This window comes from Phodopus roborovskii, unplaced genomic scaffold (genome assembly GCF_943737965.1).
Source record: "Phodopus roborovskii unplaced genomic scaffold, PHOROB, whole genome shotgun sequence".
Taxonomy (NCBI): domain Eukaryota; kingdom Metazoa; phylum Chordata; class Mammalia; order Rodentia; family Cricetidae; genus Phodopus; species Phodopus roborovskii.
In genome coordinates this window covers 8,601,289-8,625,013 of record NW_026126636.1, presented here as the reverse complement: position 1 = coordinate 8,625,013, position 23,725 = coordinate 8,601,289, and the positions used below count along the sequence as shown (strand labels likewise).

Below are 23,725 nucleotides of genomic sequence, written 5' to 3'. Positions count from 1 at the left end.
AGCCGTTCACGAGTTGGTAATTGTTGAAACTGATTGATGGGTTCCCGGGGGTTGGTATTTTCGTTACACACTTCTATTTTCGTATCGCATTTTCCATAATAAAATGTTTTAAAAAATTGAGCCACTTAACAAAATTATTATGTAAATAATAATCCACAGCAGTGCATAGACATGCCGGGGATGGAAGTACACGGATGGCTGCAGCTGGGGAAACTCCATCCAGTGCAGAGAGGTGGAGAGATAAAGGCCAGGGCCTGGAGAAGCCGGGAAGGTGTGGCAGGAATTCCCGGCCTGGGAAGGGGAGGAAGGACCCTTCACTGCCTCGCACTGCTGGGAGCAGAAGAAATGGCAAAGGCGGATGGGCCCACACCACCGCTGGGGCTGAGGCAAACACTAAGCCTAAAGTCAGCTCAAGAGTCGGGGGCCTTTCTGACCCTGCCCTCCGTCCAAGTGCAGCGTACAAAGGACGTTTGCTCACAAAGCATTTTGTCCTCGCAGCACTGAGGACAGAGCAGATGTGGAAAGGACCTCAGAGGCTACCCAATCTGCAGTCTGACGGCTCTCCCCTCCCCCAGTGTTAGAGAAGGGGAAACTCAGAAGCCCAGAGAGGGAAATGACTTCCCCATGGTCACAGCGCAGCCCAGCTCTGCAGGGCTGGGTGAGAAGTACAGCCGAGCCTCTGCGCCTCACCTCATCCTTCAGCCACCTCGGGTCAGGGCTCTGCCCATGCCCCCACACTCTCTAGCTTCTCCTTTTAGCATCTGAACCTGTTCGGTGGCCCTTACCACCATCAGGTTAAACGGAACCTGAACCAGAAGCTCCCTGAGTCCCCCCAGAGCCTAGCACAGAGCCCCTCCTCTCCTTCATGTCAGGGCCGTGCCCACTGGGCACCTGTCCCCTGCTGTGTGTGTGTGTGTGATGGGGTACAGGGGTGCTTCAGGCCCCTTTGGCCAGGGAAGTTGGGATGGGGGAGGAGCCTTGGCTTCCTGTTGTTATCACCCTGGGGCTCTGGGGGGGATTTCCCTGGCCACCCCCACCCCCCAGGGAAGGGGAAGGAGACTGGGTGAGTCACAGAGGCCTGGGGCAGGAACCCAAGGGTGAGAAGGGGCAGGAGGAACCTTGTCACCGGGTCCTCTTGCAGGACCTGGGTCCATGGCAGACAAGCTGAAGAGGTCCTTCCTCCCACATACCACCCCTTCCTGGGATGGTCTCGAGGGTGCTTACCTTGGTGCTGGGGCCAGTTGGGGACACAGAGAATGGGGAACCCTTATTCTGGGGGTTCTGTGAAGAGAGAGTTGGGGCAAGATGAGGATGGTGTCCTGAAAAGTTCTGGAAACATGCCCCCACTGACAGCTGTGCCCTCCCCTCCCCTCCCCTCCCCTCCCCTCCCCTCCCTTCCCACCCTCTCCCTAGCGAGTCTGAGCAGCACTGACCTGGTGGTTAACGTCAGGTCCATTTCTTTCAGTGTCTGTAAAGGGAAAGAAAGGGCATTGTCGCCAGCCATCCCTACACACCGTCCCCACCCGCCCGCTTTCCTATCTGCCCGCCCCCACTCACCTGTGTGCTCTGATGGGGAGTCCAGACTCTGCTTCTCGGCCTCCAGAGGCTTAGACATTCTTATTTCTGGGAACAGAGAAGGAGTGAAAGCAGAGTGAATGGAGGGGAACCCAGGAGGTCTCTGCGGCTCCTTCTGCCAACTCCCACCCCCTCTAGTCTTTCCCAACCCCACCCCTACCCCTGACTCTTCATAGTGTCTTTCGCAGGGTTCTGGGCCTCTGCCTTCCCCTGGAAGGACAAGAGAGGGCACCCCCGAAAAGTGGTACGGGGGTGTCACCTCTGTGAGGCACCGGGGTGGGGTGGAGTATGGTCACAAGAAGGCATTAGCTGTCTGGGAGGAGCTGAGGGGCTCCATAAAGGAGCCAGGGCATCCTCTGGCCTCTCCGGGGGGCCGGTGGCGGAAGTTCTGCCACCCGGGTTTTGGGTGAGACGTGTTTTCCACTGTGTAGGGTAAATGAGACGGATGGTTGCTGGAAGGCCCAAGCAGAGAGCTGTCCATGTCAGGGTGTGATTCAGTCATCCTAGACCCACCACTTTCCCACATCTCCGTCTTGTATGACGTCACACAAGCCTGGCAGCCCCACCCCTCTCCTCTCCAACCCCAGCGCCATCCACCTCTGCCCCGACCCTGGTCTTCAAAGCCATCCTAGACTTTATGGCTCCCGCAACCTTGAATTCCAGCTGCCCTCTCAAATCTATGTGCATTCTATAGTTTCCAGACCCCAAGGAAGGGGACCGGAGGTGAGCCAGGCACCAGAGAGACAAAAGTCCCCCCTCCCCAGCGCTGACACCTGTCATCAAAGGTGCATGTCTGCCACCACCCAGTGCAGGGACACACGAGCCACTGGCACTAAGGTTCCCCGTTTCCTGTGGAAGAAGCTGAGGCTCCAAGGGCTTTCACACCAAACCAAAACCACTGCATCAGCAGCCGTGGGTATCCTGACTGCACCCCGGTGCTCCTGGATCTGGGCCCCTGCTTCTAACCTGGACCCCTCGGGGATAATAGTCCTCAGCCTCATCTTCCACAGTCTAAAGCCTGTGCTCATCATGGTACCAACTCCTACCCTGCCCGGGGCCTGGGTTTCAGCCTCCCCACCCCCCATTCTCAGTTCCCTGACCTCAACCCATACTCAAGATGTTCAGCCCATGCTCCAAGTCCTCCGTGTGACCTTGACTCTTGATAGTCTCAGACTTTACTCACGAGACACCCCCTCCTCAGTTACCCAAAAGCCAACTGGAACCATGAAATCCCGCCCTATGAAAGGCAGCAGGCAGCTCCATCGTGCTCTGTTCCTCCTATAGTTGCAGAAGGCAGGCTAAAGGGTGGAGAGGTACTCCGCACAAAGGAAAGCAGCAGGAGTCTAGGAATTTTGCAATTGGGGATGACTCCTGTTTGAGATTCCTAACTCAAAGCTAGTCTGAGGGGGCAGGAGTCGGTCTGGCGGTTAAGAGCAAGTACTGTTCCTATAGAGGACTGGAGTTCAGTTCCCAGCACCCACATCTGGCAGCTCACAACTGCCTGTAATCCCAACTCGGGGGATCCAAAGCCTGTGAACATGTGCACACACTGCCCCTCCATGTGCATAACTAAAAACAAAAGAAGTCAAGTCAGGCATTGTGCATGTGTCTGAGTGTAAATCATACAGGCACTCTAGGGGCAGCTGAGGAGGTGGCCCAGTACCTCCACTCTTGGGTAGCCGGTGAGCAGAGCAAACTCTGAGCATGCGTCTCAATGACTGCGTGTTTGTCTAGCATGCACAGGGCCCTAGGATCCATTCCCAGCAAAACCACACAAACGCACACACACAAAGGAAAGAGGATTACTTGCCATGGAAGACCCAGACCCCAGTGTTCAGACTTTGCACTGTGGCTGCAAATTGGAGAAAACTCAAGCGCTATCAGTGGACGGCATAACCAAAATGTGATATGCCCATACAGTGAAGTACACTACACCGGAGAAAATGAACAGTCCGGGCTCCACACACCACTGAGTGTTGCAGGCTGAGTAAGAGTGGTCAAACACAGATGCAAACACATGGCTGTTAATGCAATACTCAGAGCTTAGAACCTGTTGGGGACCATCACCACCCTCCCAACCTCAGGTCTCTGAGATGGGAAATTACTGGCTATGTGCAACTGCCCATACCCCGCTCACATCCTGCCTACGGTCCTATATAAGCCCCCCCTCCCCCAGATAAGAAAATGTGTCAGCTCGATCAGAGTACCGTCTTGCTGTCCGTCCCTTGTGTCTCTCGTCCCCATTCTCTCCTAGGTGTCTGGTCGTGGTGACAAAGCTTGGTAACCCCAGGGTTTGAGAGGTGGAGGCAGGAGGCTCAGGAACTCAAGGTTATCTTTTGCTAGGCAGTAGGTTTGCAACCAGCCTGGGCTACAAGAAGCCCTGCCTCAAAACAGTCCCTGGAGCTGAGGTGAAGGCTCAGGTCTCGGATAAAAAGGTCTGTCCGCCACACACCTTAGCATGTGCTTCAGTAGTAACAAATAATTTTTTTTTTTTTTTTGGTTCTTCCAGACAGGCTTTCTCTGTGTAGCCCTGTCTGTCCTGGAACTACCTCTGTTGACCAGGTTGGCCTAGAACCCACAGAGACCTGCTTGCCTCTGCCTCTTGAGTGCTGGGATTAAAGGCATGTACCACCACTGCTTAGCATAAATAGTTTTTTAGAAACTCACAAAGACAAGTCGGGCATTGGTGGTGCCGCCTTTAATTCCAGCACTTGGGAAGCAGAGGCAGGTGGATCTCTGTGAGTTCAAGGCCAGTCTGGCCTACAGAGCAAGTTCCAGGACAGGCTCCAAAGCAATACAGAGAAACCCTGTCTTGAAAAAATCAAAAACCAACCAACCAACCAAACAAACAAAAAAAAAACCCCAAGTTGTGTGTGTGTGTGTGTGTGTGTGTGTGTGTGACAGAGAGAGAGAGAGAGAGAGAGAGAGAGAGAGAGAGAGAGAGAGAGAGAAAGAGAGTCCAGGAGAGGCGTCAGATCACCCGGAGCTGGGGTTAAAGATAGTACAGGCAGAAGCAGGTGGACCCAAGTTTGAGACCAACCTGGTCTACAGAGTGAGTTCCAGGACAGTTAAGGCAACACAGAGAGCTCCCCCAAAACCCTCACAAAAACACAAACAAACAAACAAATGCTTAGGCTCCTTCTCTAGGGCAGTGGATCTCAGCCTCTCTAATGCTGCAACCCTTTAGCCCAGTTCCTCATGTTATGGTAACCCCCCAACCATAAAATTATTTCGTTGCTACTTTATAACTTCAATTTTGCTACAGCTATGAATCATAATGTAAATATCTGATATGCAGGATATCTGGTGTGTGACCACTTGGAAAGGGTCCTTCCACCCCCCCAAAGGGGTCAAGACCCACAAGTTGAGAACTGCTCAGGAGATCACAGTCTGGGGGGGGGGTGCACCACTGAGGAGCATTTCCCAGGCAGGACATGAAGGAGCCAGCAGGGTCTTTGTATCTCAGAGCTCACCAAGCTGGATGCTTAAAATCTGAGCACTTAGCTCTGTTTCAGGTTTGTTTTGTTTTCTCTGTGTAGCCTTGGCTGTCCTAGAACTCAGGCTGGCTTCCGAGTCACAGACATCCACCTGCCTCGGCCTGCCTGCCTCCTGGGGTTAAAGGCGTGCTCTTGTTTTGTTTTGTTGGCCGGCCTTGAACTTCTGATCGTCCCGCTCCCAGCTCGGGAGCCTTGGGATTGCAGTAGGCACCACCACACCCCATTTATACGGTGCTGAGAAGGGAGCCCAGCACTCTGTGCACCAGACAAGCTCTCTACCCGCTGAGCTACGCAATCCTCCTGTCTCGGCTTCTGGAGCGCTGGGATGGCAGGGGTGAACCATGCCATGCCTGGTTTGCATGTTATACTCAACCGAGAGCAGAAAGGACAGAGCCTGGGCTTGCCTCTCAGCGGGACGATGCTCGCCTTTTATGTGCACGCCCTTGCTGAGATCGTTACCACCCTCTGAAATATAAGTCAGTAAAATGCCACTGTGCACGCTTGAAGGCCGAGTTCAGTCCTCAGCACCCATGTAAAAAGCCAGGCTCATGTTTTTAATTCCAGTATTGGGGGGGGCACCCTAGGGCTAGCTGGTCAGTCAGCCCAGCCTAACCCAGGTCCCAGTGAGAGACCTGTCTTGGAAAAGTAAGCTGAAGAGTTGGCAGGGTGGCTTGGGATAAACGTTCTCGCCACTGAGCCTGAGTGCAGTCCCGCAACCCACACACTGGGAGGAGAAGACTGGCTCCCACACGTTGTCCTCTGACCTCCACATGCGTGGAGGCTTCTTTGCACCAACCACACACATAAATAATGTGAAAACAGGGAGGACACACTTAAGTCTGACCTCTGGCCCCCACACGCGGGGGGCACATACGTGTTTGTGCAGTCACCCTATGCACTGGCACACACAAACGCGTACACATATAGAAGCTGCATGCATGTTTCTATGAAGGCATAGGCTGGGAAGGGCTGGGGATGGCTGGAGAGGGCCGGGGAGAGCTGCAGAGGACTGGGGGTGAGGGGGTGCCGGGGAGGGGAGGGCAGGGAGAGCAGGCAAAGGATGTTGAAGGACATAGGAGCTCAGGCCCGCTTGAAGCCCAGGTCCCATGCTCAGACGCTGAAACGGCTTCCCATGAGAGATCCCAGAGATGAAGCTCGTCATAACTCACCCAGCCTCAGCCCTTCTCCAGGTAGTATCTAACCCGCCCTGGGTCCAGAACCCTACCCCTTGTAGCATCCCTGAAACATGTCATCGCCAGTTTCTACGCCTGACTCAGCAGCCTTCCATATAGCTCCTTCTCATCAGGAAATACCCAGGCCACCTAGCCTGGCCTTCAGGGCATGGTTCCACCCTCGACTTCTCTTCACCCGCCAAAGGTCTCTGACCTCACCACCCCAGAGTTCCATGCACACCCCTGCCCTCTGCTGTGAGGTAAGTCCCTGCCCCCAAAGCCACGTGTCTGGTCTACTCTAAAAGTAGCTGTATTTGGAGATGGGATTTATTTATTTATTTAGAGACAGGATTCCTCTGTAAAAGTCCTGGCTCTCCTGGAACTCACTCTGTGGACCAGGCTGGCCTCGAACTCACAGAGATCCGTCTGCCTCTGGCTCCCAAGTGCTGGGATTAAAGGCATGTGACACCACCACCTGGCCAAAGTTGTTTTTTTTTTTTTTTTGGTTTTGGTTTTGTTTTTTGAGACAGAATCTTTTTAAAAACTATTTTCATCTCAAAGTATTTTTAATTCTGCTCACATGTACAAGTACACATGCACACATGCGTGCTACAGCAGGTGAGTGGCAGTCAGAGGGCAATCACAGGGTCTGGTTCTCCCCTTCTACCGTGTGAGTTCCAGGGAAGGAACTTGGATCATTGGGCTTGCCTCTGAGCCATCTTGCTGGCCCTAATTGTTTTCTTCCTTGAGTCAGGGTATCATGTAGCCCAGGCTAACTTTGAACTCAATATGTAGATAAGGATGATTTTTAACTCTTGATATCCCTGTTCCCACCATCTACTGAGAGCTGGGGTTGTCTGCACCAACACACATTACGAGGGGCTGAGGACTGAGCCCAGATCTTCCTGCTTGCTATCGATCCACTGAACTACATCTCTGGGGATAGCCCCAGAAGGTTTCAAACTCACAATCCTCCGCATGATCTCACCCAGTTCTTGGGTTACAGGTAGACACCACACCTGATTTGAAAAGTAGGGGTCCTTTTGCTTTGTAGCCTGTCCTGGAACTCGCTCTGTAGACCAGGCTGGCCTTGAACTCACAGAGATCTGCCTGCCTCTGCCTCCCGAGTGCGGGGACTAAAGGCGTGCGCCACCAACGCCCAGCGAAAAGTAAGAGTCTTAAATTAAACACATGAGGTAAAACAAAGCCATTTTCTAAACCAAACGCTGGCATTTGTAAGAGGAGGAACCTTGGCACCAAGAAAGCCAAAGCAGGAGGAACCCTGAGAATTGAAAAGGGGGAGAGGGGACAGAGACACACACAGAGGGAAGACCATGCTGAGGCATTAGGGGAACCCAGTCACCTGGAAACCACAGATACAGGATAGAAGGACCCACCCCCACCCCGACAAAGCCCCAGCTTGGCTCTCTAGCCTCCAGAATTAAGGAGAACACATCAGTGTCCCTTCAGCCACCTGCTCTGTGATACTTTCTTATAGTGATCCAAGCACTGCATGGTTCTTAACCTCAGGCAGCACCTGAGTCCCAGGACATGACATGTTGCCCAGGCCCCTCTCCCATCAACCAGGCCACCTGCTCTGACTGTCACCAGCGCAGAGCAGGTCGTGTCCCCTGGGGGCCCTTCTGCCACAGACTTGCCCTTTCTTCCTGGTCCCCATCCCACCTCCCCGGAGGCAACGACACACACAGGTCCCTCTGCCTGGAGCAAGGACCCCCACTCTGTCCACCTGGCCCCCACATTGGTGCTAGGGACCCAGCACAGGTGTGCTCCATGAAGTCATCACCCTGAAGGTCCTGGCGGGGAGACAGTGCTCTCCCTGTTATCTGCCTCTACACCGACATCTCCCATCACCACACAGAGGCCGCAGCCTCTGGTCCTCACGCATCTCTCTCATCAGCCTGGCAACACCCCCAGAGCAGGTCTGGTTTTATCTTGGGGTCATCGTAGCTGATGGTGACCCCAGGTCCTGAGCCCATCCTCCAGACCTTTCCCTCTGATCCCCCTTCCCTCCCCTCCTCGTCCAGTAACTCGGCTTCTCTTCGAGGTTCCGCCCAGAATCGCCTCATCTGTACAGAGCTCCCTGGCCCTCTGCGTGGTCACTGTCCCTCCCCTAGGCTTCCCCACTATGCCCTGTCCCACCATTCCCTGTCCGTCTAAGGAGGTGGCCCTCCCCCTGCCTTTTGAGGGGACAGTAGCTAGGGACGGAATGTAGTCTGAGCGAAAACACCACCATTCTTCCTATTTCATGCCCAGCACTCCACACCTGGCAAGCAAAGGGCCAAGTTATTCCCACGGAGGGTAAACAGGGCTCCCCTGACAGACGGACCAATTCAACTGAGATCCTCAACCACACAGGCCAGGTGCTCTACCACTAAGCTATAGTCATGGCTCCCCGTTTTGGGGGCAGGGTCTCATGTAGCAAAGGCTGGCCTCAAAACTCACTGTACTCAAAGGATGACCTTGGACTCTAGGCTCTCTAGGTTCCCCTGTCTCTGCTCTGAGTGCTGGGCAGGCACCAATGCCCAGTTTATGCGGTGCTGGGGTTCAAACCCATGCTAGGCAAGCAATCTGCCAAATAAGCTACGTCCTGCCCTGATTCTCGGTTTTTGTTTCCAGACAGGGTCTTGATAATTTGTCCAGGCTGGCCTTGAACTTGCAATCCTCTTGCCTCAGCCTCCCAGGTAACAAGGATTATGGCCTGTGCTTGTTTTTGTACTGTGCATTGTTGTTGGTCTTCTTGTGAGTTTGGGGGACTTTGTGGGGAGGGGTGGGTCGGGAGCTGAGACAGAGTCTCTATATAACCCTGGCTGTCCTGGAACTCACTACGTAGACCAGGCTGGCCTCAAATTGGACATTCTTCTTGTATCAACCTGCCAAGGGCTGATAAACATGCACGATAAACACACACGGTTAGAGCTCCATTTTTACCAAATGATGTCCCAGTCGGGGACCGGGGCATCAGCCACCCAGGGCTCTGCCTCAGCCCCAGTTGAGGCAGGGACGCCCTAATCACTGCCCTCACTCTGCAGAAGTCAGCTGCCATTACCGCTCAGACTTCACTTTCATAGGCACATAGGTGACCTGGGCTTCCAGATTTTTTGTTTTTCCAGACAGGGTTTCTCTGTGTAACCGTGTCTGTCCTGGAACTCACTCTTAGACCAGGCTGGCCTTGAACTCACAGAGATCCGCCTGCCTCTGCCTCCCCAGTGCTGGGGTTTAAGGTGTGTGCCACCACTGCTCAGCCCGATTTTCTTTTTAGTATGTGCATGTCTGTGTGTGTATGTACACGTGTGCGGGTGTTGTTAGGGCTAGAACCCAGGACCTGTGCATCCTCAGCGAGCGCTCTGCCACTGGACCACACCCCCAGTCCTGGCACTGAGATTTTTAACCCCTCCCCAGGCAATTTCAGTGAGCTCCAGAACCCCGGCAGCCCCGAAGCCTCAATCACACGGAAAAGTTACGCGGCTCTTTATGGCTGCCCTCCCTGTCATCCCAGGTCATGTGTGACTTTTTGCAGGAACTGGCAGGAAAAAGTGCCAGCTCTCTTGGAGCTGCCTTGTCCCTTAAATTCTACCCCGCTCAGGCCAGACCTACCCCCGGGCCATCCAAGCACTGAGTTCACCCTGGGCCCAAATGGCCCGGGCCTGGGACCCTAGGTCCCTTCTCCCCTCCCTGCCCCTCCCTCTCTGACTTTCACTTCTCCTCTGCATTTCCCCCAGCCAGTTTTTAGCAGACTTAGGCTAGCTTCTCGTTAGTAGTTACCGAAAACGGGGCTAAATATAGAGAGCCCGAGGACTGCCCCTCACCCCCTGGCCCCACTTGGCCTGTCCCCTGGGTCCTCTGCCTCCACAGCCTTCACCAACTCTGTGGCCCGGGAGCCCCCGTGGGCAGGGTTGGGCGCTGCCGGGAACCTCTGTGGGCCCAGCTGGCCCAGCCCCCTGCCTCCCGGGGAGTGGCATCTCACACCTCCCAACCCTACAGCTGTCCCAGGTAACCTCAAGGGACTGAACACTTCTGTCCTGTCAGGAGGGTGGAGACTCGGACAGCAGTCACAAGAGGGGTGGCTCATACCGGGGCCGCATCCAGCAAGGACAACCTCTCCTTTGCAACGTGGGTGTGTACAGGTCCCAGAGAGGAGCGCACATCAGGGACTTCACCCTCCATGGCCTCAGTCTGGAAGGAACGTGTGTTTGGGACAAACACACGAGACGGCCCTGGTGGACGACAGTCAACGCCATCCAAAGCGAGCGGCAAGCTCCCATCCGCCACTGTCTTTTTCTAGTGGTGGCCCAGGACACCTTATGTATGGCACAGGTTGCAGGCCTTGGTCCTGTCTATCATATCCTGAGACGTCAAAGCAGCCCTCCCTTAAGCGTGTAGATAGAGGAACTGGGGCGGGTGGGGGGGGTGTGTGTGGTGGCTCAGTGGGCAAAAAACCTGCCATGCAAACATGAGGACCTGAGTTCAAGCCCCTAGAGCCCTGTTTTCAAAAAGCCAGGTTCAGTAAGGTGTGCTCTGCAACCCCAGAGCTTTGATGGCAAGACGAGAGGTAGAAACTACCTAGGAGCTGGCCAACCATCTAGCCTGTGGTGAAGAAGGCAGAAGGCAAGGACAGACATTCTCAGGTTGACCTCTGACCTCCACACAGACTTGCCCACACTCCCATTTGCATGTGTGCACACACACGTATCATGCACACACGCAAGGCCTACAGGGAGACACACACTTAGACGTGATGCCACAGGCTGGTGTACAAAAAGCCCATCCTGATAGGCATACACACGCTCGTGTTTACTCATATCCAGAGTGGCATGCATACACACTCATGTCCAGAGTCAGAGCGTCTGAGAGAACCAAGCAGGAGCCCTGAGACACTTCACAGACGGAGAGCTTGAGACCAGGCGGTGAGTGATCCGCCCAAGGCCACACAGTGTATTAATCACGATGTATTGATTCTTGTCGATGTTACATGGTGAAGACCGTAACGGCTCCTGGGTAGGACTCCCCCCCCCCTTCAGAAATCCCTAGTAAAGAGTCTGTTTTGTCCAAGACCTACAAGTTCCGGATTGACCTCCAACAAGGACCAGTCAGTAGTGAAACAGTCATGATGCATGTATAGATAGATGGTCTGGACTTCATATACACTGGACAGGTTTACATGTATACACCCACATGGTCACCCTGGTGGCTGCCTACACGACAATCTGTAATCTTCCTACCTTTCACCTCCATCATTTATAGCCCAGCTCGGACACCTCCTCCAGGAAGCCCTCCCTGCCCCATGATAGCTGAATTGGATACCCTGTGGGCTCTACCATCCCTGCCTCTCCCCCATCCCAGCCCTGACCATCACAGGGCTGTCCTTCCTGAATGTGGAGCTCCAGCAGGGTAGATCTGAAGCTGCCTAGTCCTGGTGTATTTCCAGTACCAACACCCAGCATAGAGCTACCCGGTAGGTGGAGGTTGCTGAAGGGGCTCAGTGAAGTCCCCACATACTGATTTACGTAGGAGGGGACACACACCAAGCCAAGACTCATGGCTATGGTCGTCCGGGAGCTTGACACACACTCAGCAGTAGGCAACTGGGAAATGGTGGTTCCTTGCCCATGTCTCAACCCTGTGCTAGGTGTCACTTATCCCACCCAAGGCTTCCCAGCACACGCCCGAGGTGTGCTCAGTCGGGTCGGAGAGGTCCACCCTCTACGAAATGAGTCGCCAGGTATAAATCTCCTGGTATGGTACCTGGGCAGTGTCCACCCTGGCCAGCATGTAGCAATTCACAAACACATAATGCACACACCGTGCAGACAGTCAAGGTGGGACGGGGCAGGGGTTCCTGCCATTTTCACTGGGGAGGCCAGGAAAGAGCCACTGAGATTGAATGAAGTGAGGCAGGAAATCATTGCTAAGGCCCATACATGGAAAGCCACACACAGCGGCCCCCCAACACTGGCTTACACCCAAGCTAACCAAGAGTGATGACAAACGAGGCACACGGAATACTACACCCACAGGCACACATATGCACACACCAGCTCGGAGGAGAACGGCACCACCCAAATGCAACAGCCTGGCTTTCCAACCCTGTTGCAGCTTCCCCCAAGTTGCCCAGCCCACCTGTTCCGCACATGAAGTCCTGCTACCAACACCTAACTCCCTTTCTGTCTTTGGTCCCCTCAGCCGGGAGGCAGCCTGGAAGCTCCCGGGGCCCACTGCAGAACAGCAGCAAAGAGGAGCTGAGAAGGGAGAGCAGGGGAGGGCAGAAAGGGGCGTTCCTGAAGCGCAGGGCCCAAGACCAAGGAGGACCGCTGAAGAGGAGGTGCAGGCGGGATCTGCAAGGGGGGTCGGCAGAGCGGTCCAGATGTGCTGAATGTCCTCCCCACCCATGAGAAGGCATTGATCTCTTACCTGGAGCCCCCATGCTGGAGTGAACCATGCTGCCCGCCAGCCAGGGCTGGGGAACAACTGTGTCATCTCCCCGCCCTCTCTGGGGGCCAGCCCTCCCTGCCGGAAGTCACCCCAGGAGGAAACCACAGGGTCGGTCCGCCCCCTTCGGAAGGGAAAATACCCTGGCCCACAGACCTACCCCAGCCGCCCAGTCGACCCCAAATCATGAGTGTATTTGAGGGTGGGGGGTTAGTGGGGTGGAAAGCGAGGAGACTGGAAGAACTGACTCTTGCAAGGGGGTGTCTATACAGCCCTCCTGTCACTCGCATGGGGGGAACACAGCTGGAACGGGGCTTGTCGAGCTGAGAGGCGAGGACACACAATAACAAGGGCAAGCACAATTTGGGGTTTATTCGGGGAGAGTTCTCAGTCCCTGGCCTTGCACCTCCCACCTAACAGGTGTCACGTTACAGGCCAGTATTTCGCGCTTCGTTTCACCAACGAAAAGACGGGATTTCAGAGAAGTGAACAGTGGCTTTCTCAAGGGACCAGGGCCAAGAAGAAACCAAGTCCAAAACCGGGATGTCGTGGACCGACCGACCAAAGGCCTGCTGCACCCTCTGTCACAGGTAAAGCACCCTGGACCGCCACTAGGAAGAAAGAGCGCCCATAGGCAGTGGCAGTGAGGGAGACGGCTCGAACCTGTAGCCAGTGACAGCGCCAGAGGCTAAATGCATGCATCCTGGACGGACAGCGGAGCCGAGTCCCAAGCTTTCCAGTGGGACCCTTTCCGCCGCTCCGCTCTCGGCCCCGCGGTTTACGTGAAGCCCGCCAGAGGGCGGCAGCGTCCAGCCAATGGGCTGGAGGGCGGGGCCGGCTGCGGAAGAGGGAGCCCCGCCCTCTGCTCCCTCCCAGCCCGCATCCTCCCCCGCCCCGCGCGCACACCTGCGAGGGTCACACAAAGGCGCTGGACTCGGGCGGGCGCACAGTGGCGCAGACAAAGGCTCGCCCGAGACAACTGTCCCCTTCTCCCCCTCAGATCCTGGGGTCCCAGGTTGCTGAGCTGCCCTGGCGTCTCCTAAACAGTTCTCCTCTCTACCAGGGCCAGCCAGAACACTGTACACCCCAAGTTGGAGGGTTCCCCCAAACCACGCATGCACACAGATAGATGCCTGGATTCATCCTTCTACAACGATGCACACACTTAAGTATTTCTTCTCAGACCCCTAGCATTTATACACACACACACACACACAAACACACACACACACACACCTCTGCAGGGCTCTGACACCAGCCCTCCAACCAGACCAAGGTCCCTCTACTACACATAATCCTTCTACTACCTCACACAGACCCACAGGCACAGGGCAAATCTACACATATGGACAGCCCAGGCCTGGCCACCTGTGTCCACACTCCCATGTGCAGAGCCATGAAAGACACAAAGAACTGAGTACCCTCTGCCCCTGGCCCTGTGCACCTAGACACCCCAAGACCTGGCAGGTGGGCCTGACTGGAATGAACCAGACTCTTACAACACACACGGAGGGGACAGTGTCTAGGTATCTACACTCTACAGCATCCCATTATCGGAAAGGCCATTCCAGAGGCTATCTCCAGACCACACAGAAGCCAGCGGCAGAATTTCTATACACGGGAGTCTTCCTGGCAGAAGACAGGCGGCCGTAGGGTAGTGGATTCTTTCTTGAATCGGAGCCTGATTTGCCCAGTAAGCTCCTTCTTCATTTGGGGTACATGTTTGGACAGGTTGGAAATCAGAGTGGCAGAGGTACTTAGGGTGTTTTTGGAGGGCTAGGACTCAGCTGGTACCCTCCCCCACATCCCACCCTTTACCAACTCAGCATCATGCACAGACACCAGGCTGGGCCCCAGATGGCGAGCAAGGAAAAGAAAGGTCACCCATTTCCAGTGAGACATTCCAGGGTGAGGCCAGGGAGGGAAGGCCTGGATGGTCCCCCCCAATTCCCACTCTATCACCTTCCATGCAGAACACTGAGTCTGTGGCTCCAGGGGATCCTGAAGAAGGGGTGAAGAACAAAGGGACAGAGTTTGGGGCCCATGACATGGGGGAATGGCAGGTTGGAATGGGGTAGTGGGGAGTGGCTTCTCTGGCACTGGAGCATCAATGAGTAAGGCAGGTAGGGCGCAGGCACTGGGGAGCAGTGGGGGGCCACTTGAGGTGCAGGGAGCCTGCAGGGAGGCGGCACAGGTTAGGCCAGACTGGGCTCAAGGCTGAGCGGTAATTAAAGGAGACGTAGGGGGCTCCCCAGGGCCAGCAGGGCCGGTAACTGACACGCGGGCCCCATTGCTCCGCTCATATTTCTCGCTGGATCGATACGTTTGACTCCCGACAAGACAATAATCGCTTGTACGCGGCCGGCGAGTCGATCAAATACATTATTAGAGCGAGGTCCCCCGGGGGCCCGCCGGGGAGCCGTAGGGGGGAGCAGCCAGCCCACCGGGGACAGTAAAGTGAGATTCTTCACCCCTCCTGGCCCCCTGGCACGGCCTCTTCCTCTTGGCCACCCCTGGGGACCCTCTCCATGGCTCAGTCCTCTGGTCTCTCTCTGGACTCCTGCTATCCTTAGCAATCTTATCGCCTAGCCTCGGCCTGCACGACACTCAAAAGGTCTGGCCTCTAGGCGACGCTCTCATCTCTAGGGTTGAGGCATGCAGTTGCTCAAGAAGACCCCTCAGACCCCTAGACTGTGGAAAACATAGAGATGGAGGCGCAGGCCACAGCACTGATAGTTGAGACAGACGATGAACTTAGGCCTGAGTCACTAGAAGCAATCTTAGGCCCAGCCTCCGTTCTGAAGCCCAGGCCAAGGGGCAGCCTCTGGGGCATTGGGGACAACTGACTTAGGGGCCTAAACAAATGGGAAAACAGAATGGTAGGGGCGGCAAACAAACCCATGCAGACAGGGATATGCAGCCGTCCTCACCACCCCAGACACGTTCAGCCTGGAAGCAACAAGCGCCCACCTCTTGTCTGCTCTCTTGGCTTCTGGACTCCAACTCAGCTCTTTTAATTTAATTTAATTTGTTTTTTGAGACGGGGTTTCTCTGTATTGCTTTGGAGCCTGTTCTGGAACTAGCTCTGTAGACCAGGCTGGCCTCGAACTCACAGAGATCCACCTGCCTCTGCCTCCTGGGGTTAAAGGCGTGTGCCGCCAACACCTGGCTAATTTTAAAAAGACTTACTTTACCTTACGTTGTATGGGTATATGGTCTGCATGTAAGTCTGTGCACCACGTGTGTTCCTGGAGACCACGGAGGTCAGAAGAGGGCATTGGATTCCCTGGAACTGGAGTTACAGATGGTTGTGAGCCAACATGGTGCTGGGAACTGAGCCCCGGTCCTCTGCAAGAGCAGGGACAGCTCTTAACCACTGAGCATCTTCCAGCCCCTTCAACAATATATCTCTGTTACATATTTCTTCACCTGCATGTGAGGTCCCTCAGTACCGCTCTTCCAGTGGCCCCAAGTCAATAAGGCTTCAGGGCTAGGCATGGGGTCCAGATAAAGAGCTGCCTTAGTTTGTACAAAGCCCTGGTTTCCATCCCTGAGTCTCACAAAACTGGACGTGGTGGCTCATGCCGTAATGCCAGCACTTGGAAGGTAGAAGGAGAAGGATCAGAAGTTCAATGTCAACATAGTAAGTTCAAGGCTAGCCTGGGCTACATGAGACCCTGTCTCAAAAAACAAGCAGATAAACAAACAAACAAAAAAAAATCGGACAATTAAAGACTAATATCTACTGACTTAAGATTCTTTGGCAGCGGGGATGGGGTGGCGGGTGGGGGAGTTGGGGAGGTGTGTGTGTGTGTGTGTGTGTGTGTGTGTGTGTGTGTGTGTGTGTAGGAGATGGGGTGGGCAGCTGGGGTGGCAGCAGCATCCGGCCTGTTTTGTGTTATTTGAGCCTACATGTTATTCCAGCCATCTGAGAATATGAATCTGTTGTCTCATTTTACTAAAGAATTAGGGCTTGGAAAGGTAACATCAGATGCCCTGAATCACACAGCATGTGACTGGCGGAGTGAGGATTTGAACCTAAGTCTCTCTCTGTACTGTGGGCTTCCTAGAGCCCTTGGGTTTTAGGGATTAGGATTTGGTATTCTCTGGTTACTGTGGGCTTCTTTGTTAGAATTTGAAATCCTTCCCATCATCTGACAGCCAACAGAAGGAGATGCCCTTTGCCCTTGCCCTTTGCCCTCTTGAGAACACTGGGATCCCTCCCTTACAGTCCACAGCTGAATGTGGGGTCCCCTACACCTGTGGGGAACAGGGACTCACTCTGTAGCCCTGGCTGGCCTTGAACTCACAGAGATCCGCCTGCCTCTGCTTTAGTGCTGGGACTAAAGGCATGCACCACCACTGCCTAACTCATGTATTTCTTGATATTTGGCAAAGCACTGGGTTACATCTGAGCCCAAGAGCTCCCGCTGTGAATGTTTCCAAGCAAATATTTCCTCCCAGACATGGAGATGCAGGCTTATAATTCTAACACTTTTGAAGGCTGAGACAGGAGGGCTTCAAATTCCAAGCCAGCCTTGTGAGGCCAGAGTGAGACCTTGTCTCTCTCTCTCAAAAAAATATTTATTTTTTTGTTTGTTTGTTTTTCTTGAGACAGAGTTTCTCTATGTAACAACTCTGGCTGTCCTGGAACTCACTAGACCAGCTGGCCTGGAACTCACAGAGACTTGCCTGCCTCTGCCTCCCAAGTGCTGGGATTAAAGGCTTGTGCCAACACTGCCCAGCTCAAAGAAAACATGTAGAGGGCTGGAGAGCTGGCTCAGTGCTCTTCCAGAGGACCCGGGTTCAGTTCCCACCACACACATCAGGTGGCTCACAGCCCCAGGGGATCCAGCTTCCTGTCTCCCGAAGGCACCTGCAAACACCAATATGGGTAGACTGGCTGGCTAACCAGCCTCTGGCATGCCCATCTCCACCTCCCAAGCACTGAAGTGTTGGCATCTGTGCTGGGGATTGAACTCAGGTCCCTAAACTTGTGCGGCAGCCACTTTATCAATGACTCATCTCCCAGCCCTTCTGTGAGCATTTTAAAGACTTTTTCAAAAATTACTTTATGCTTATGGGTCTTTTTCCTGCATGCATATGTGTGCCATGTCCATGGCTGGGGACCACAGAGGCCAGAAGAGGGCACTGGATCCCCAGGAACTGGCGTTACAGACAGATGTGAGCTGTCATGTGGGTGGTAGGAATTAAACCTGGGTCCTCTGCAAGAACAGGCAGTATTTTGACCTCTGAGCCATCTCTCCAGTCCCTCCCTCGGTGAGAATTTTAATGAGCACTGGGCTGAGCTGCTGTAGAGGCTATTCTAACAGCCTTTGGGGGGTAGGGGGCTGGTGTGATCAGGTACAGCCAGGTCTTAGCAATAGGGGAGAAAAGAGGCCAGTATTCCTGTATTCCTGGACACAATTGGCAAAGCAAGATCTGGAAACTGGCTGATGATGCAAGATGAGGAGCTGGTGGAGTCGAGAATGAACCCCAGGTCCCTAGAACTATCTTTCCTCCATCAGAGATAAAGAAGGAGAGCTCTAAGCTCATGACAATTAGAGCCCAAAGTGATCGCAACCCTGCAGGAGATGGCAGCCAGAGGCAGCATCTGCATCTCCTCCTCCCCATCCCCCTCTCCTCCCTCCTCCCGTCCCTTTGAGACTGGAACATGCCATGTAGCCCAGGCTGGCCTTGAACTCTTGATTCTCCTGCCTCAGCCTCCTGAGCGCTAAGATTACAGGAATGCGCCCCTACACGTAAATGGATGGAAATCTTTTGCTAGATATTCTGAGTCAAGAGATCCCTCAGGAAGAAATCTGGGTAAATTGGAGGCAAGATGGGTGGTGGGAAGCCTGGGACAAAATGAGTGTAGGAATTCAAGGCAGGGACCACGGGCCCAATAGCCTGAGATGGGTGGATGCTGAGGTTATCTCCAGTGGACAGAGGGGAAAGGAGGAGCTGTACAGAGGAAGAGCACGTTACTGGCAGCTGGGGTGATGCCAGGTAGTGGCACAGACTTTGTGAATCCACATGGACACAAGCAGGCCCTCTTCTCCATACTTGGACATCACCCCCGTTTTTACAAAGCTGCTAGAGTTTCCAGCTCACCTCCGGGAGAAGTGAGTCTCTGCAATGTGGTTCAGAAACCATAAAAGCTCATCAAGGCTGGAGAGATGACTCAGCGGCTAAGAGCACTGTCTGCTCTTCCAGCTGTCCTGAGTTCAGTTCCCAGGAATCCACTTGGCAGCTCACAGCCACCTGTTACTCCAGTTCTAGGGGATCTAACAACTTCTGGCCTCCATGGGCACCAGGTACACATGTGGTACACAGGCAGACAACACACACACACACACACACACACACACACACACACACACACAGAGCCCTGTGAGGTGCCTGCCCCGGCACTGACCACCTGATGATTGAGGGTGATTACCCTATCCCCATCTCTGAATAGGAGACAAGTATATTCTAAGCTCATTCTGTATCACAATCTAGTCTTCAACTAGTAGTAATCCTCCTGCCTCAGACACAGATGCTAGAATTATAGATAAGAGCCACAGGTGGTTCATTTGTGTGTGTGTGTATGTGTGTGCGCGCTCGCGCATGCGCGCATAAGCCAAGGTCAACATCAGATGTCTTCCTCCATTGCTCTCCACACCATCATCATCATTTGGTTTTTCCAGAGTTTCTCTGTGTAGTCCTGGCTGTCCTGGAACTCTCTCTGTTGACCAGGCTGGCTTCGAACTCAGGTTCACCTACCTCTGCCTCCTAAGTGCTGGGATTAAAGGCATACACAATCACCGCCCAGTTTATTATTATTTTTTAAGATAGCATCTTTTACTGGACTTTGAGCTCACTGATCTGCCTAGTCTGGCTGGCCACTGAGCCTCGGGGATGCTCCTGCCTCTGCCTCCCAAGCACAGGCATAGCGAGGATACGCTGCCTGTACCCAGCCTTTTTATAAACGTGGGTGCTGGAGATCAAACTCAGGCCTTGTGTGGCAAGCCCTCCCGACCTGCTTAGTTTTCTTTTACGAGGTCTCATTGTGATTCCCAGGCTGGTCTTGAACTTACTATCTTCCCACCTGAGTGCAGGGCGCATACACCACTGCTGCAGGCTCTTTCAAGCAGCTGCAGAGAGATGGGACAGGGGAGGGAGGGACTAAAACTGTTCTTCACACAGGGCCCATCTGGGAATGCTTGAGATTACCTGAGTCTGTGATCTCCCATTTTCTTCCTATTAAAGGCGTGTGTGTGTGTGTGTGTGTGTGTGTGTGTGTGTGTGTGTGTGTACACGAACATGCAGGAGTATATACATATGTCACACCTGTGTGTGGAAGCCAGAAGACAACCCCAGGCATCATCCTCAGAAACACCTCCTTTGAGGCAGGGTCTCTTCCTAGCCAGGAGCACACTAATTAGGCTAGAATGACTGGCCAATAAATCCCAGAAATCCTCCAGCTTCCGCCTCCCCAGCGCTGGGGTTATGAGAACTCACTTTTTTTTTTTTTTTTTAAACGTGAGTTCGTATCCTCAAGCCATGCTCAGGACCCCCTTCTTATTAATTTTTCCAGTCAGCATACAAAATGGTGTGTTTTGTTTTGTTTTTTTCCCCCATTTTAATCACAAGGAAGCTAAGAACAGTCACAGAGCAAAGTCCCAGGGCCTCACTGACCCCAAATCCTGTGTCTCTTGGCAGCCTGAACATGTTTTGGCAGTCAGATGCACCAGTCTCTCGAGGAGCAAGTACCTGTCCCTACTCTCATCCCAGGAACCCCAGCATCTCCTACTGCATCCAGGTTCTTAAGAGCCCACAGGCCCTTCCCATTCTGCTCCAAGTTCACACCACCAAACACCAACTCCGTAGGCTGCCAAATCTCCGGCTCGCTGGGAGCTGTCCAAAGGCTGAAATGTATTTCCCATTGGCGTCCTTCCCTCTAGTCTTCCCGGACTCCCCTGAGTTCCCACAGACAAGCACAGCCACCTTGCCATGGTCTCCAGGGCCGCGCTGGACCCGCCTTCTTCCCACGTGGGCATCACACCCCAGTCACACTGGAGAAAGCCAAGTTCATTCCCATAGCAGGCCTTTGAGTACTGCCTCACTCTTCACAGTGTCCTTGTCCCCAGGACTCATCTCCAAGGCCAGCCACCTCCTCCTGTTGCCACTCTGTGACTTGTTTTTTTTTTTTTTTGTGTTTTCTTACCAGCATCTCGGAGTGCCTGTCTAGTCATTTTACCTGCCCTCTCTCTATCTAACACGCAAGCTCTGCAAAAGCAGGTTCCATCATTTGCATTGCTCACTGCGGGACTCCTGGGATATTAACAATGCCAAGCACACAGTGGGCTCTGGAATCCCATGGCTGGACGAATAACCCCCTTCACACTGCCATGTCCCACAGACTGAAGCCCAAGGCTGGCTCTCCAAACAAGTGTTACAGCATCTGTCAACCTCATCAGGCCAGTCGTTTGTCCTCAGAGTTCCCTTCCACCCTCAAGAGCAGACGTGGGGCGGGGCTGCAGAGGCGGCGCAGCAGTTACGAGCACTCGTTGCTCACTCTTGCAGTGGACCCAGGTTCGATTCCCAGCATCCACATGATGGCTCACAACCATCTGTAACTCCAGTTCCAGGGAATCTGACGTCCTCTTCTGGCCCCCTCAAGGGACCAAGCACGCATGTGGTGTACATACATGTATGCAGGAAAAACATTTACATACATAAAATTTAAGATCTATAAATATTTTTGTTTGGTAGGTTTTGTTTTCTCAAGACAGGGTTTCTCTGTGTATCCCTGGACATCCTGGAACTCACTCTGTAGACCAGGCTGGCCTTGAACTCAGAGATCCTCCTGCATCTCCCTCCCTAGTGCTGGGATTAAAGGTGTGCGCCACCACTCCACTAACTCATTTTTAAAAGAATATGGGGCTTGGGAGATAGTCCAATGGGTCAAGTAGTTGCCATCCAAGTTGGAGGAGCTGAGTTCGAATCCCATACAACCCAGCACTCACTCCTACGGTAAGGTGAGAGTAGAGACAGGGGAATCTCTAGAAACTGAGCTAGCCTGGGGCACACTGCACAGCAACAAAGGACAAAGAGATCCTGTCTCAAATGGGTGGAAAACGAGGCCCTGACACAAGTCCTGTGACACACAGACACACACATATACACACACACAGACATACACATATATACACACACATATACACATAGACACACACATATATATACACACACAGACACACACACACATATATATATACACACACACACATATACACATAGACACACACATATATATACACACACATACACACACAGACACACACACATATATATACACACATACAGACACACACACACATATATATATACACACACACATACACATAGACACACACATATATACACACACATACACACACACATATATATACACATACAGACACACACACACATATATATACACACACAGAGACACACACACAGAAACAATATGGAGACTATGCCTTGTATGTGTTACACACACTTTACCTAAGCTCAGCTCTCTCTATAGATGCCCTCCCTAATCCAATGTTTTGTTTGTTTGTTTTAGACAGGATTTCTCTATGCTGCTCTGGTTGTCCTGGAACTGGCTCTGTAGACCAGGCTGGTCTTGAACTCAGAGAGCTCTCTGCCTCTATCTCCTACGCACTGGGCTGAAAGGCATATGCCACTTCACCTGGCTTCTGACTCAATTAATAGTACAGGCCAGGCCAGGCCTGGTGGTATACACCAGCGCTGAGGCAGGAGGATTTAGAGTTCCAGGCCCACCTGGTTTCCCTGTAGGCTTTATCTGAAAGAGAAGCAAAGATAGTAAAGGCCTCAGTGTTCGCACCACTCCAGGGAACTCTCAAGAGATGAGGTGTAAGTGGCATCAGACAAAGCCACTACCCAGGGAGGCTGACTCCTGGGGACTGAGCGGGGTTTGGTAACGTCTGCTCTGGGCCCTCACTGGCCTGCCATAGAACAGAGATCTCTCAGGACTGGAGGGGCATAGTGACCGATTTGGAGGACTGACTTCTTTGTGCGTTTGCTATATACCCAGGCAGGGATTTCCCCCTCTAATTCCCCAGTTCTTCTGGAAAATGGGCCCGTGACCCCGGGCTGACAGGAATTTCAACATCTTCAATAGAAAAGTTTCCACTGTGCCTGAGCGAAAAGGGGCTTATAACATAAACGAGTCCCCCCCCCCCCGTGTGTGTGTGTGTGTGTGTGTGTGTGTGTGTGTGTGTGTGTGTCTGGGCCAGAGAGGGGTGTCACATGTCACCTCTACCACCCTCCACCTTATCCTTTTGAGCCAGGGCCTCTCTGAACCGGAAGACAGAAAGATCCATTGGTCATCTCATCTCTACCTCTTACGAGGCCGGGGTTATAGGCACCTGTGAGACCACACCAGCTTGTCACGTGGGTTCCCGGATCTAAACTCTGGTCCTGAAGGTTTCAGAGCAAATGCTCCAAGCCACTGGTCCATATCCACAGGCCTGACATTCAGGTTTGAGATTCGGGGCACAGTGTGGTGGCACACACCTGTGGCACCAGCAATCGAGAGGTGGACGCAGGGGAGCAGGACAACAGAGGCCAGCCTGGGCTACAGTGAGAGCACCCCCCTCTTCGCCAAGACAAACTAAAATTCAAAATAACTGGAGATTAAGAAACATTAGAAACCCTCCTGATGTCACCAACCAGACAGTGACCAAGAAAATATAGTATATTCATTCTTGGGAGTTCTATGTAAGCATGAAAAAGGATGGTGTATTATTTCAGAGCTGGGCCCCACTCCAACACTCCAGAGATAGAAGCAGGAGGATGAGTAGTTCAAGGTCATCCTCAGCTAATAGTGACTCCAAGGCTAGCCTGGGCTACATGAGATCATGTCTTAAAAAGGGGGGGACACCAGGCATGGTGGAACACCCCTTTAATCCCAGCACTGGGGATGCAGAGGCAGAAGGGCCTCTGTGATTTCAAGGCCACCCTGGTCTATATACAAAG

At 53.3% G+C, this 23,725-nt stretch overlaps 1 protein-coding gene across 14 annotated transcripts in view; it reads right to left on the bottom strand.

Moving 5' to 3' along the window:
• The window catches only part of Pou2f2 (POU class 2 homeobox 2), an 83,307-nt gene that overhangs the window by 24,988 nt on the left and 34,594 nt on the right, over positions 1–23,725 (bottom strand). For 13 of the 14 annotated variants that reach the window (XR_007835936.1, XM_051207489.1, XM_051207491.1 and 10 more), the window contains exons 1-4: positions 12,674–12,743; positions 1,558–1,623; positions 1,434–1,468; positions 1,225–1,281 (exon numbers count right to left, since the gene is read on the bottom strand). Coding sequence is in view for 13 of the 14 variants with exons in the window: in XM_051207489.1 (XP_051063446.1) it covers positions 1,225–1,281; positions 1,434–1,468; positions 1,558–1,623; positions 12,674–12,701 (186 nt within the window). In the remaining variant the exon portion in view is untranslated. Of the gene's footprint in view, positions 1–1,224; positions 1,282–1,433; positions 1,469–1,557; positions 1,624–12,673; positions 12,744–23,725 lie in introns of those variants that run through there. The other variant, XM_051207490.1, reaches the window with a different exon arrangement.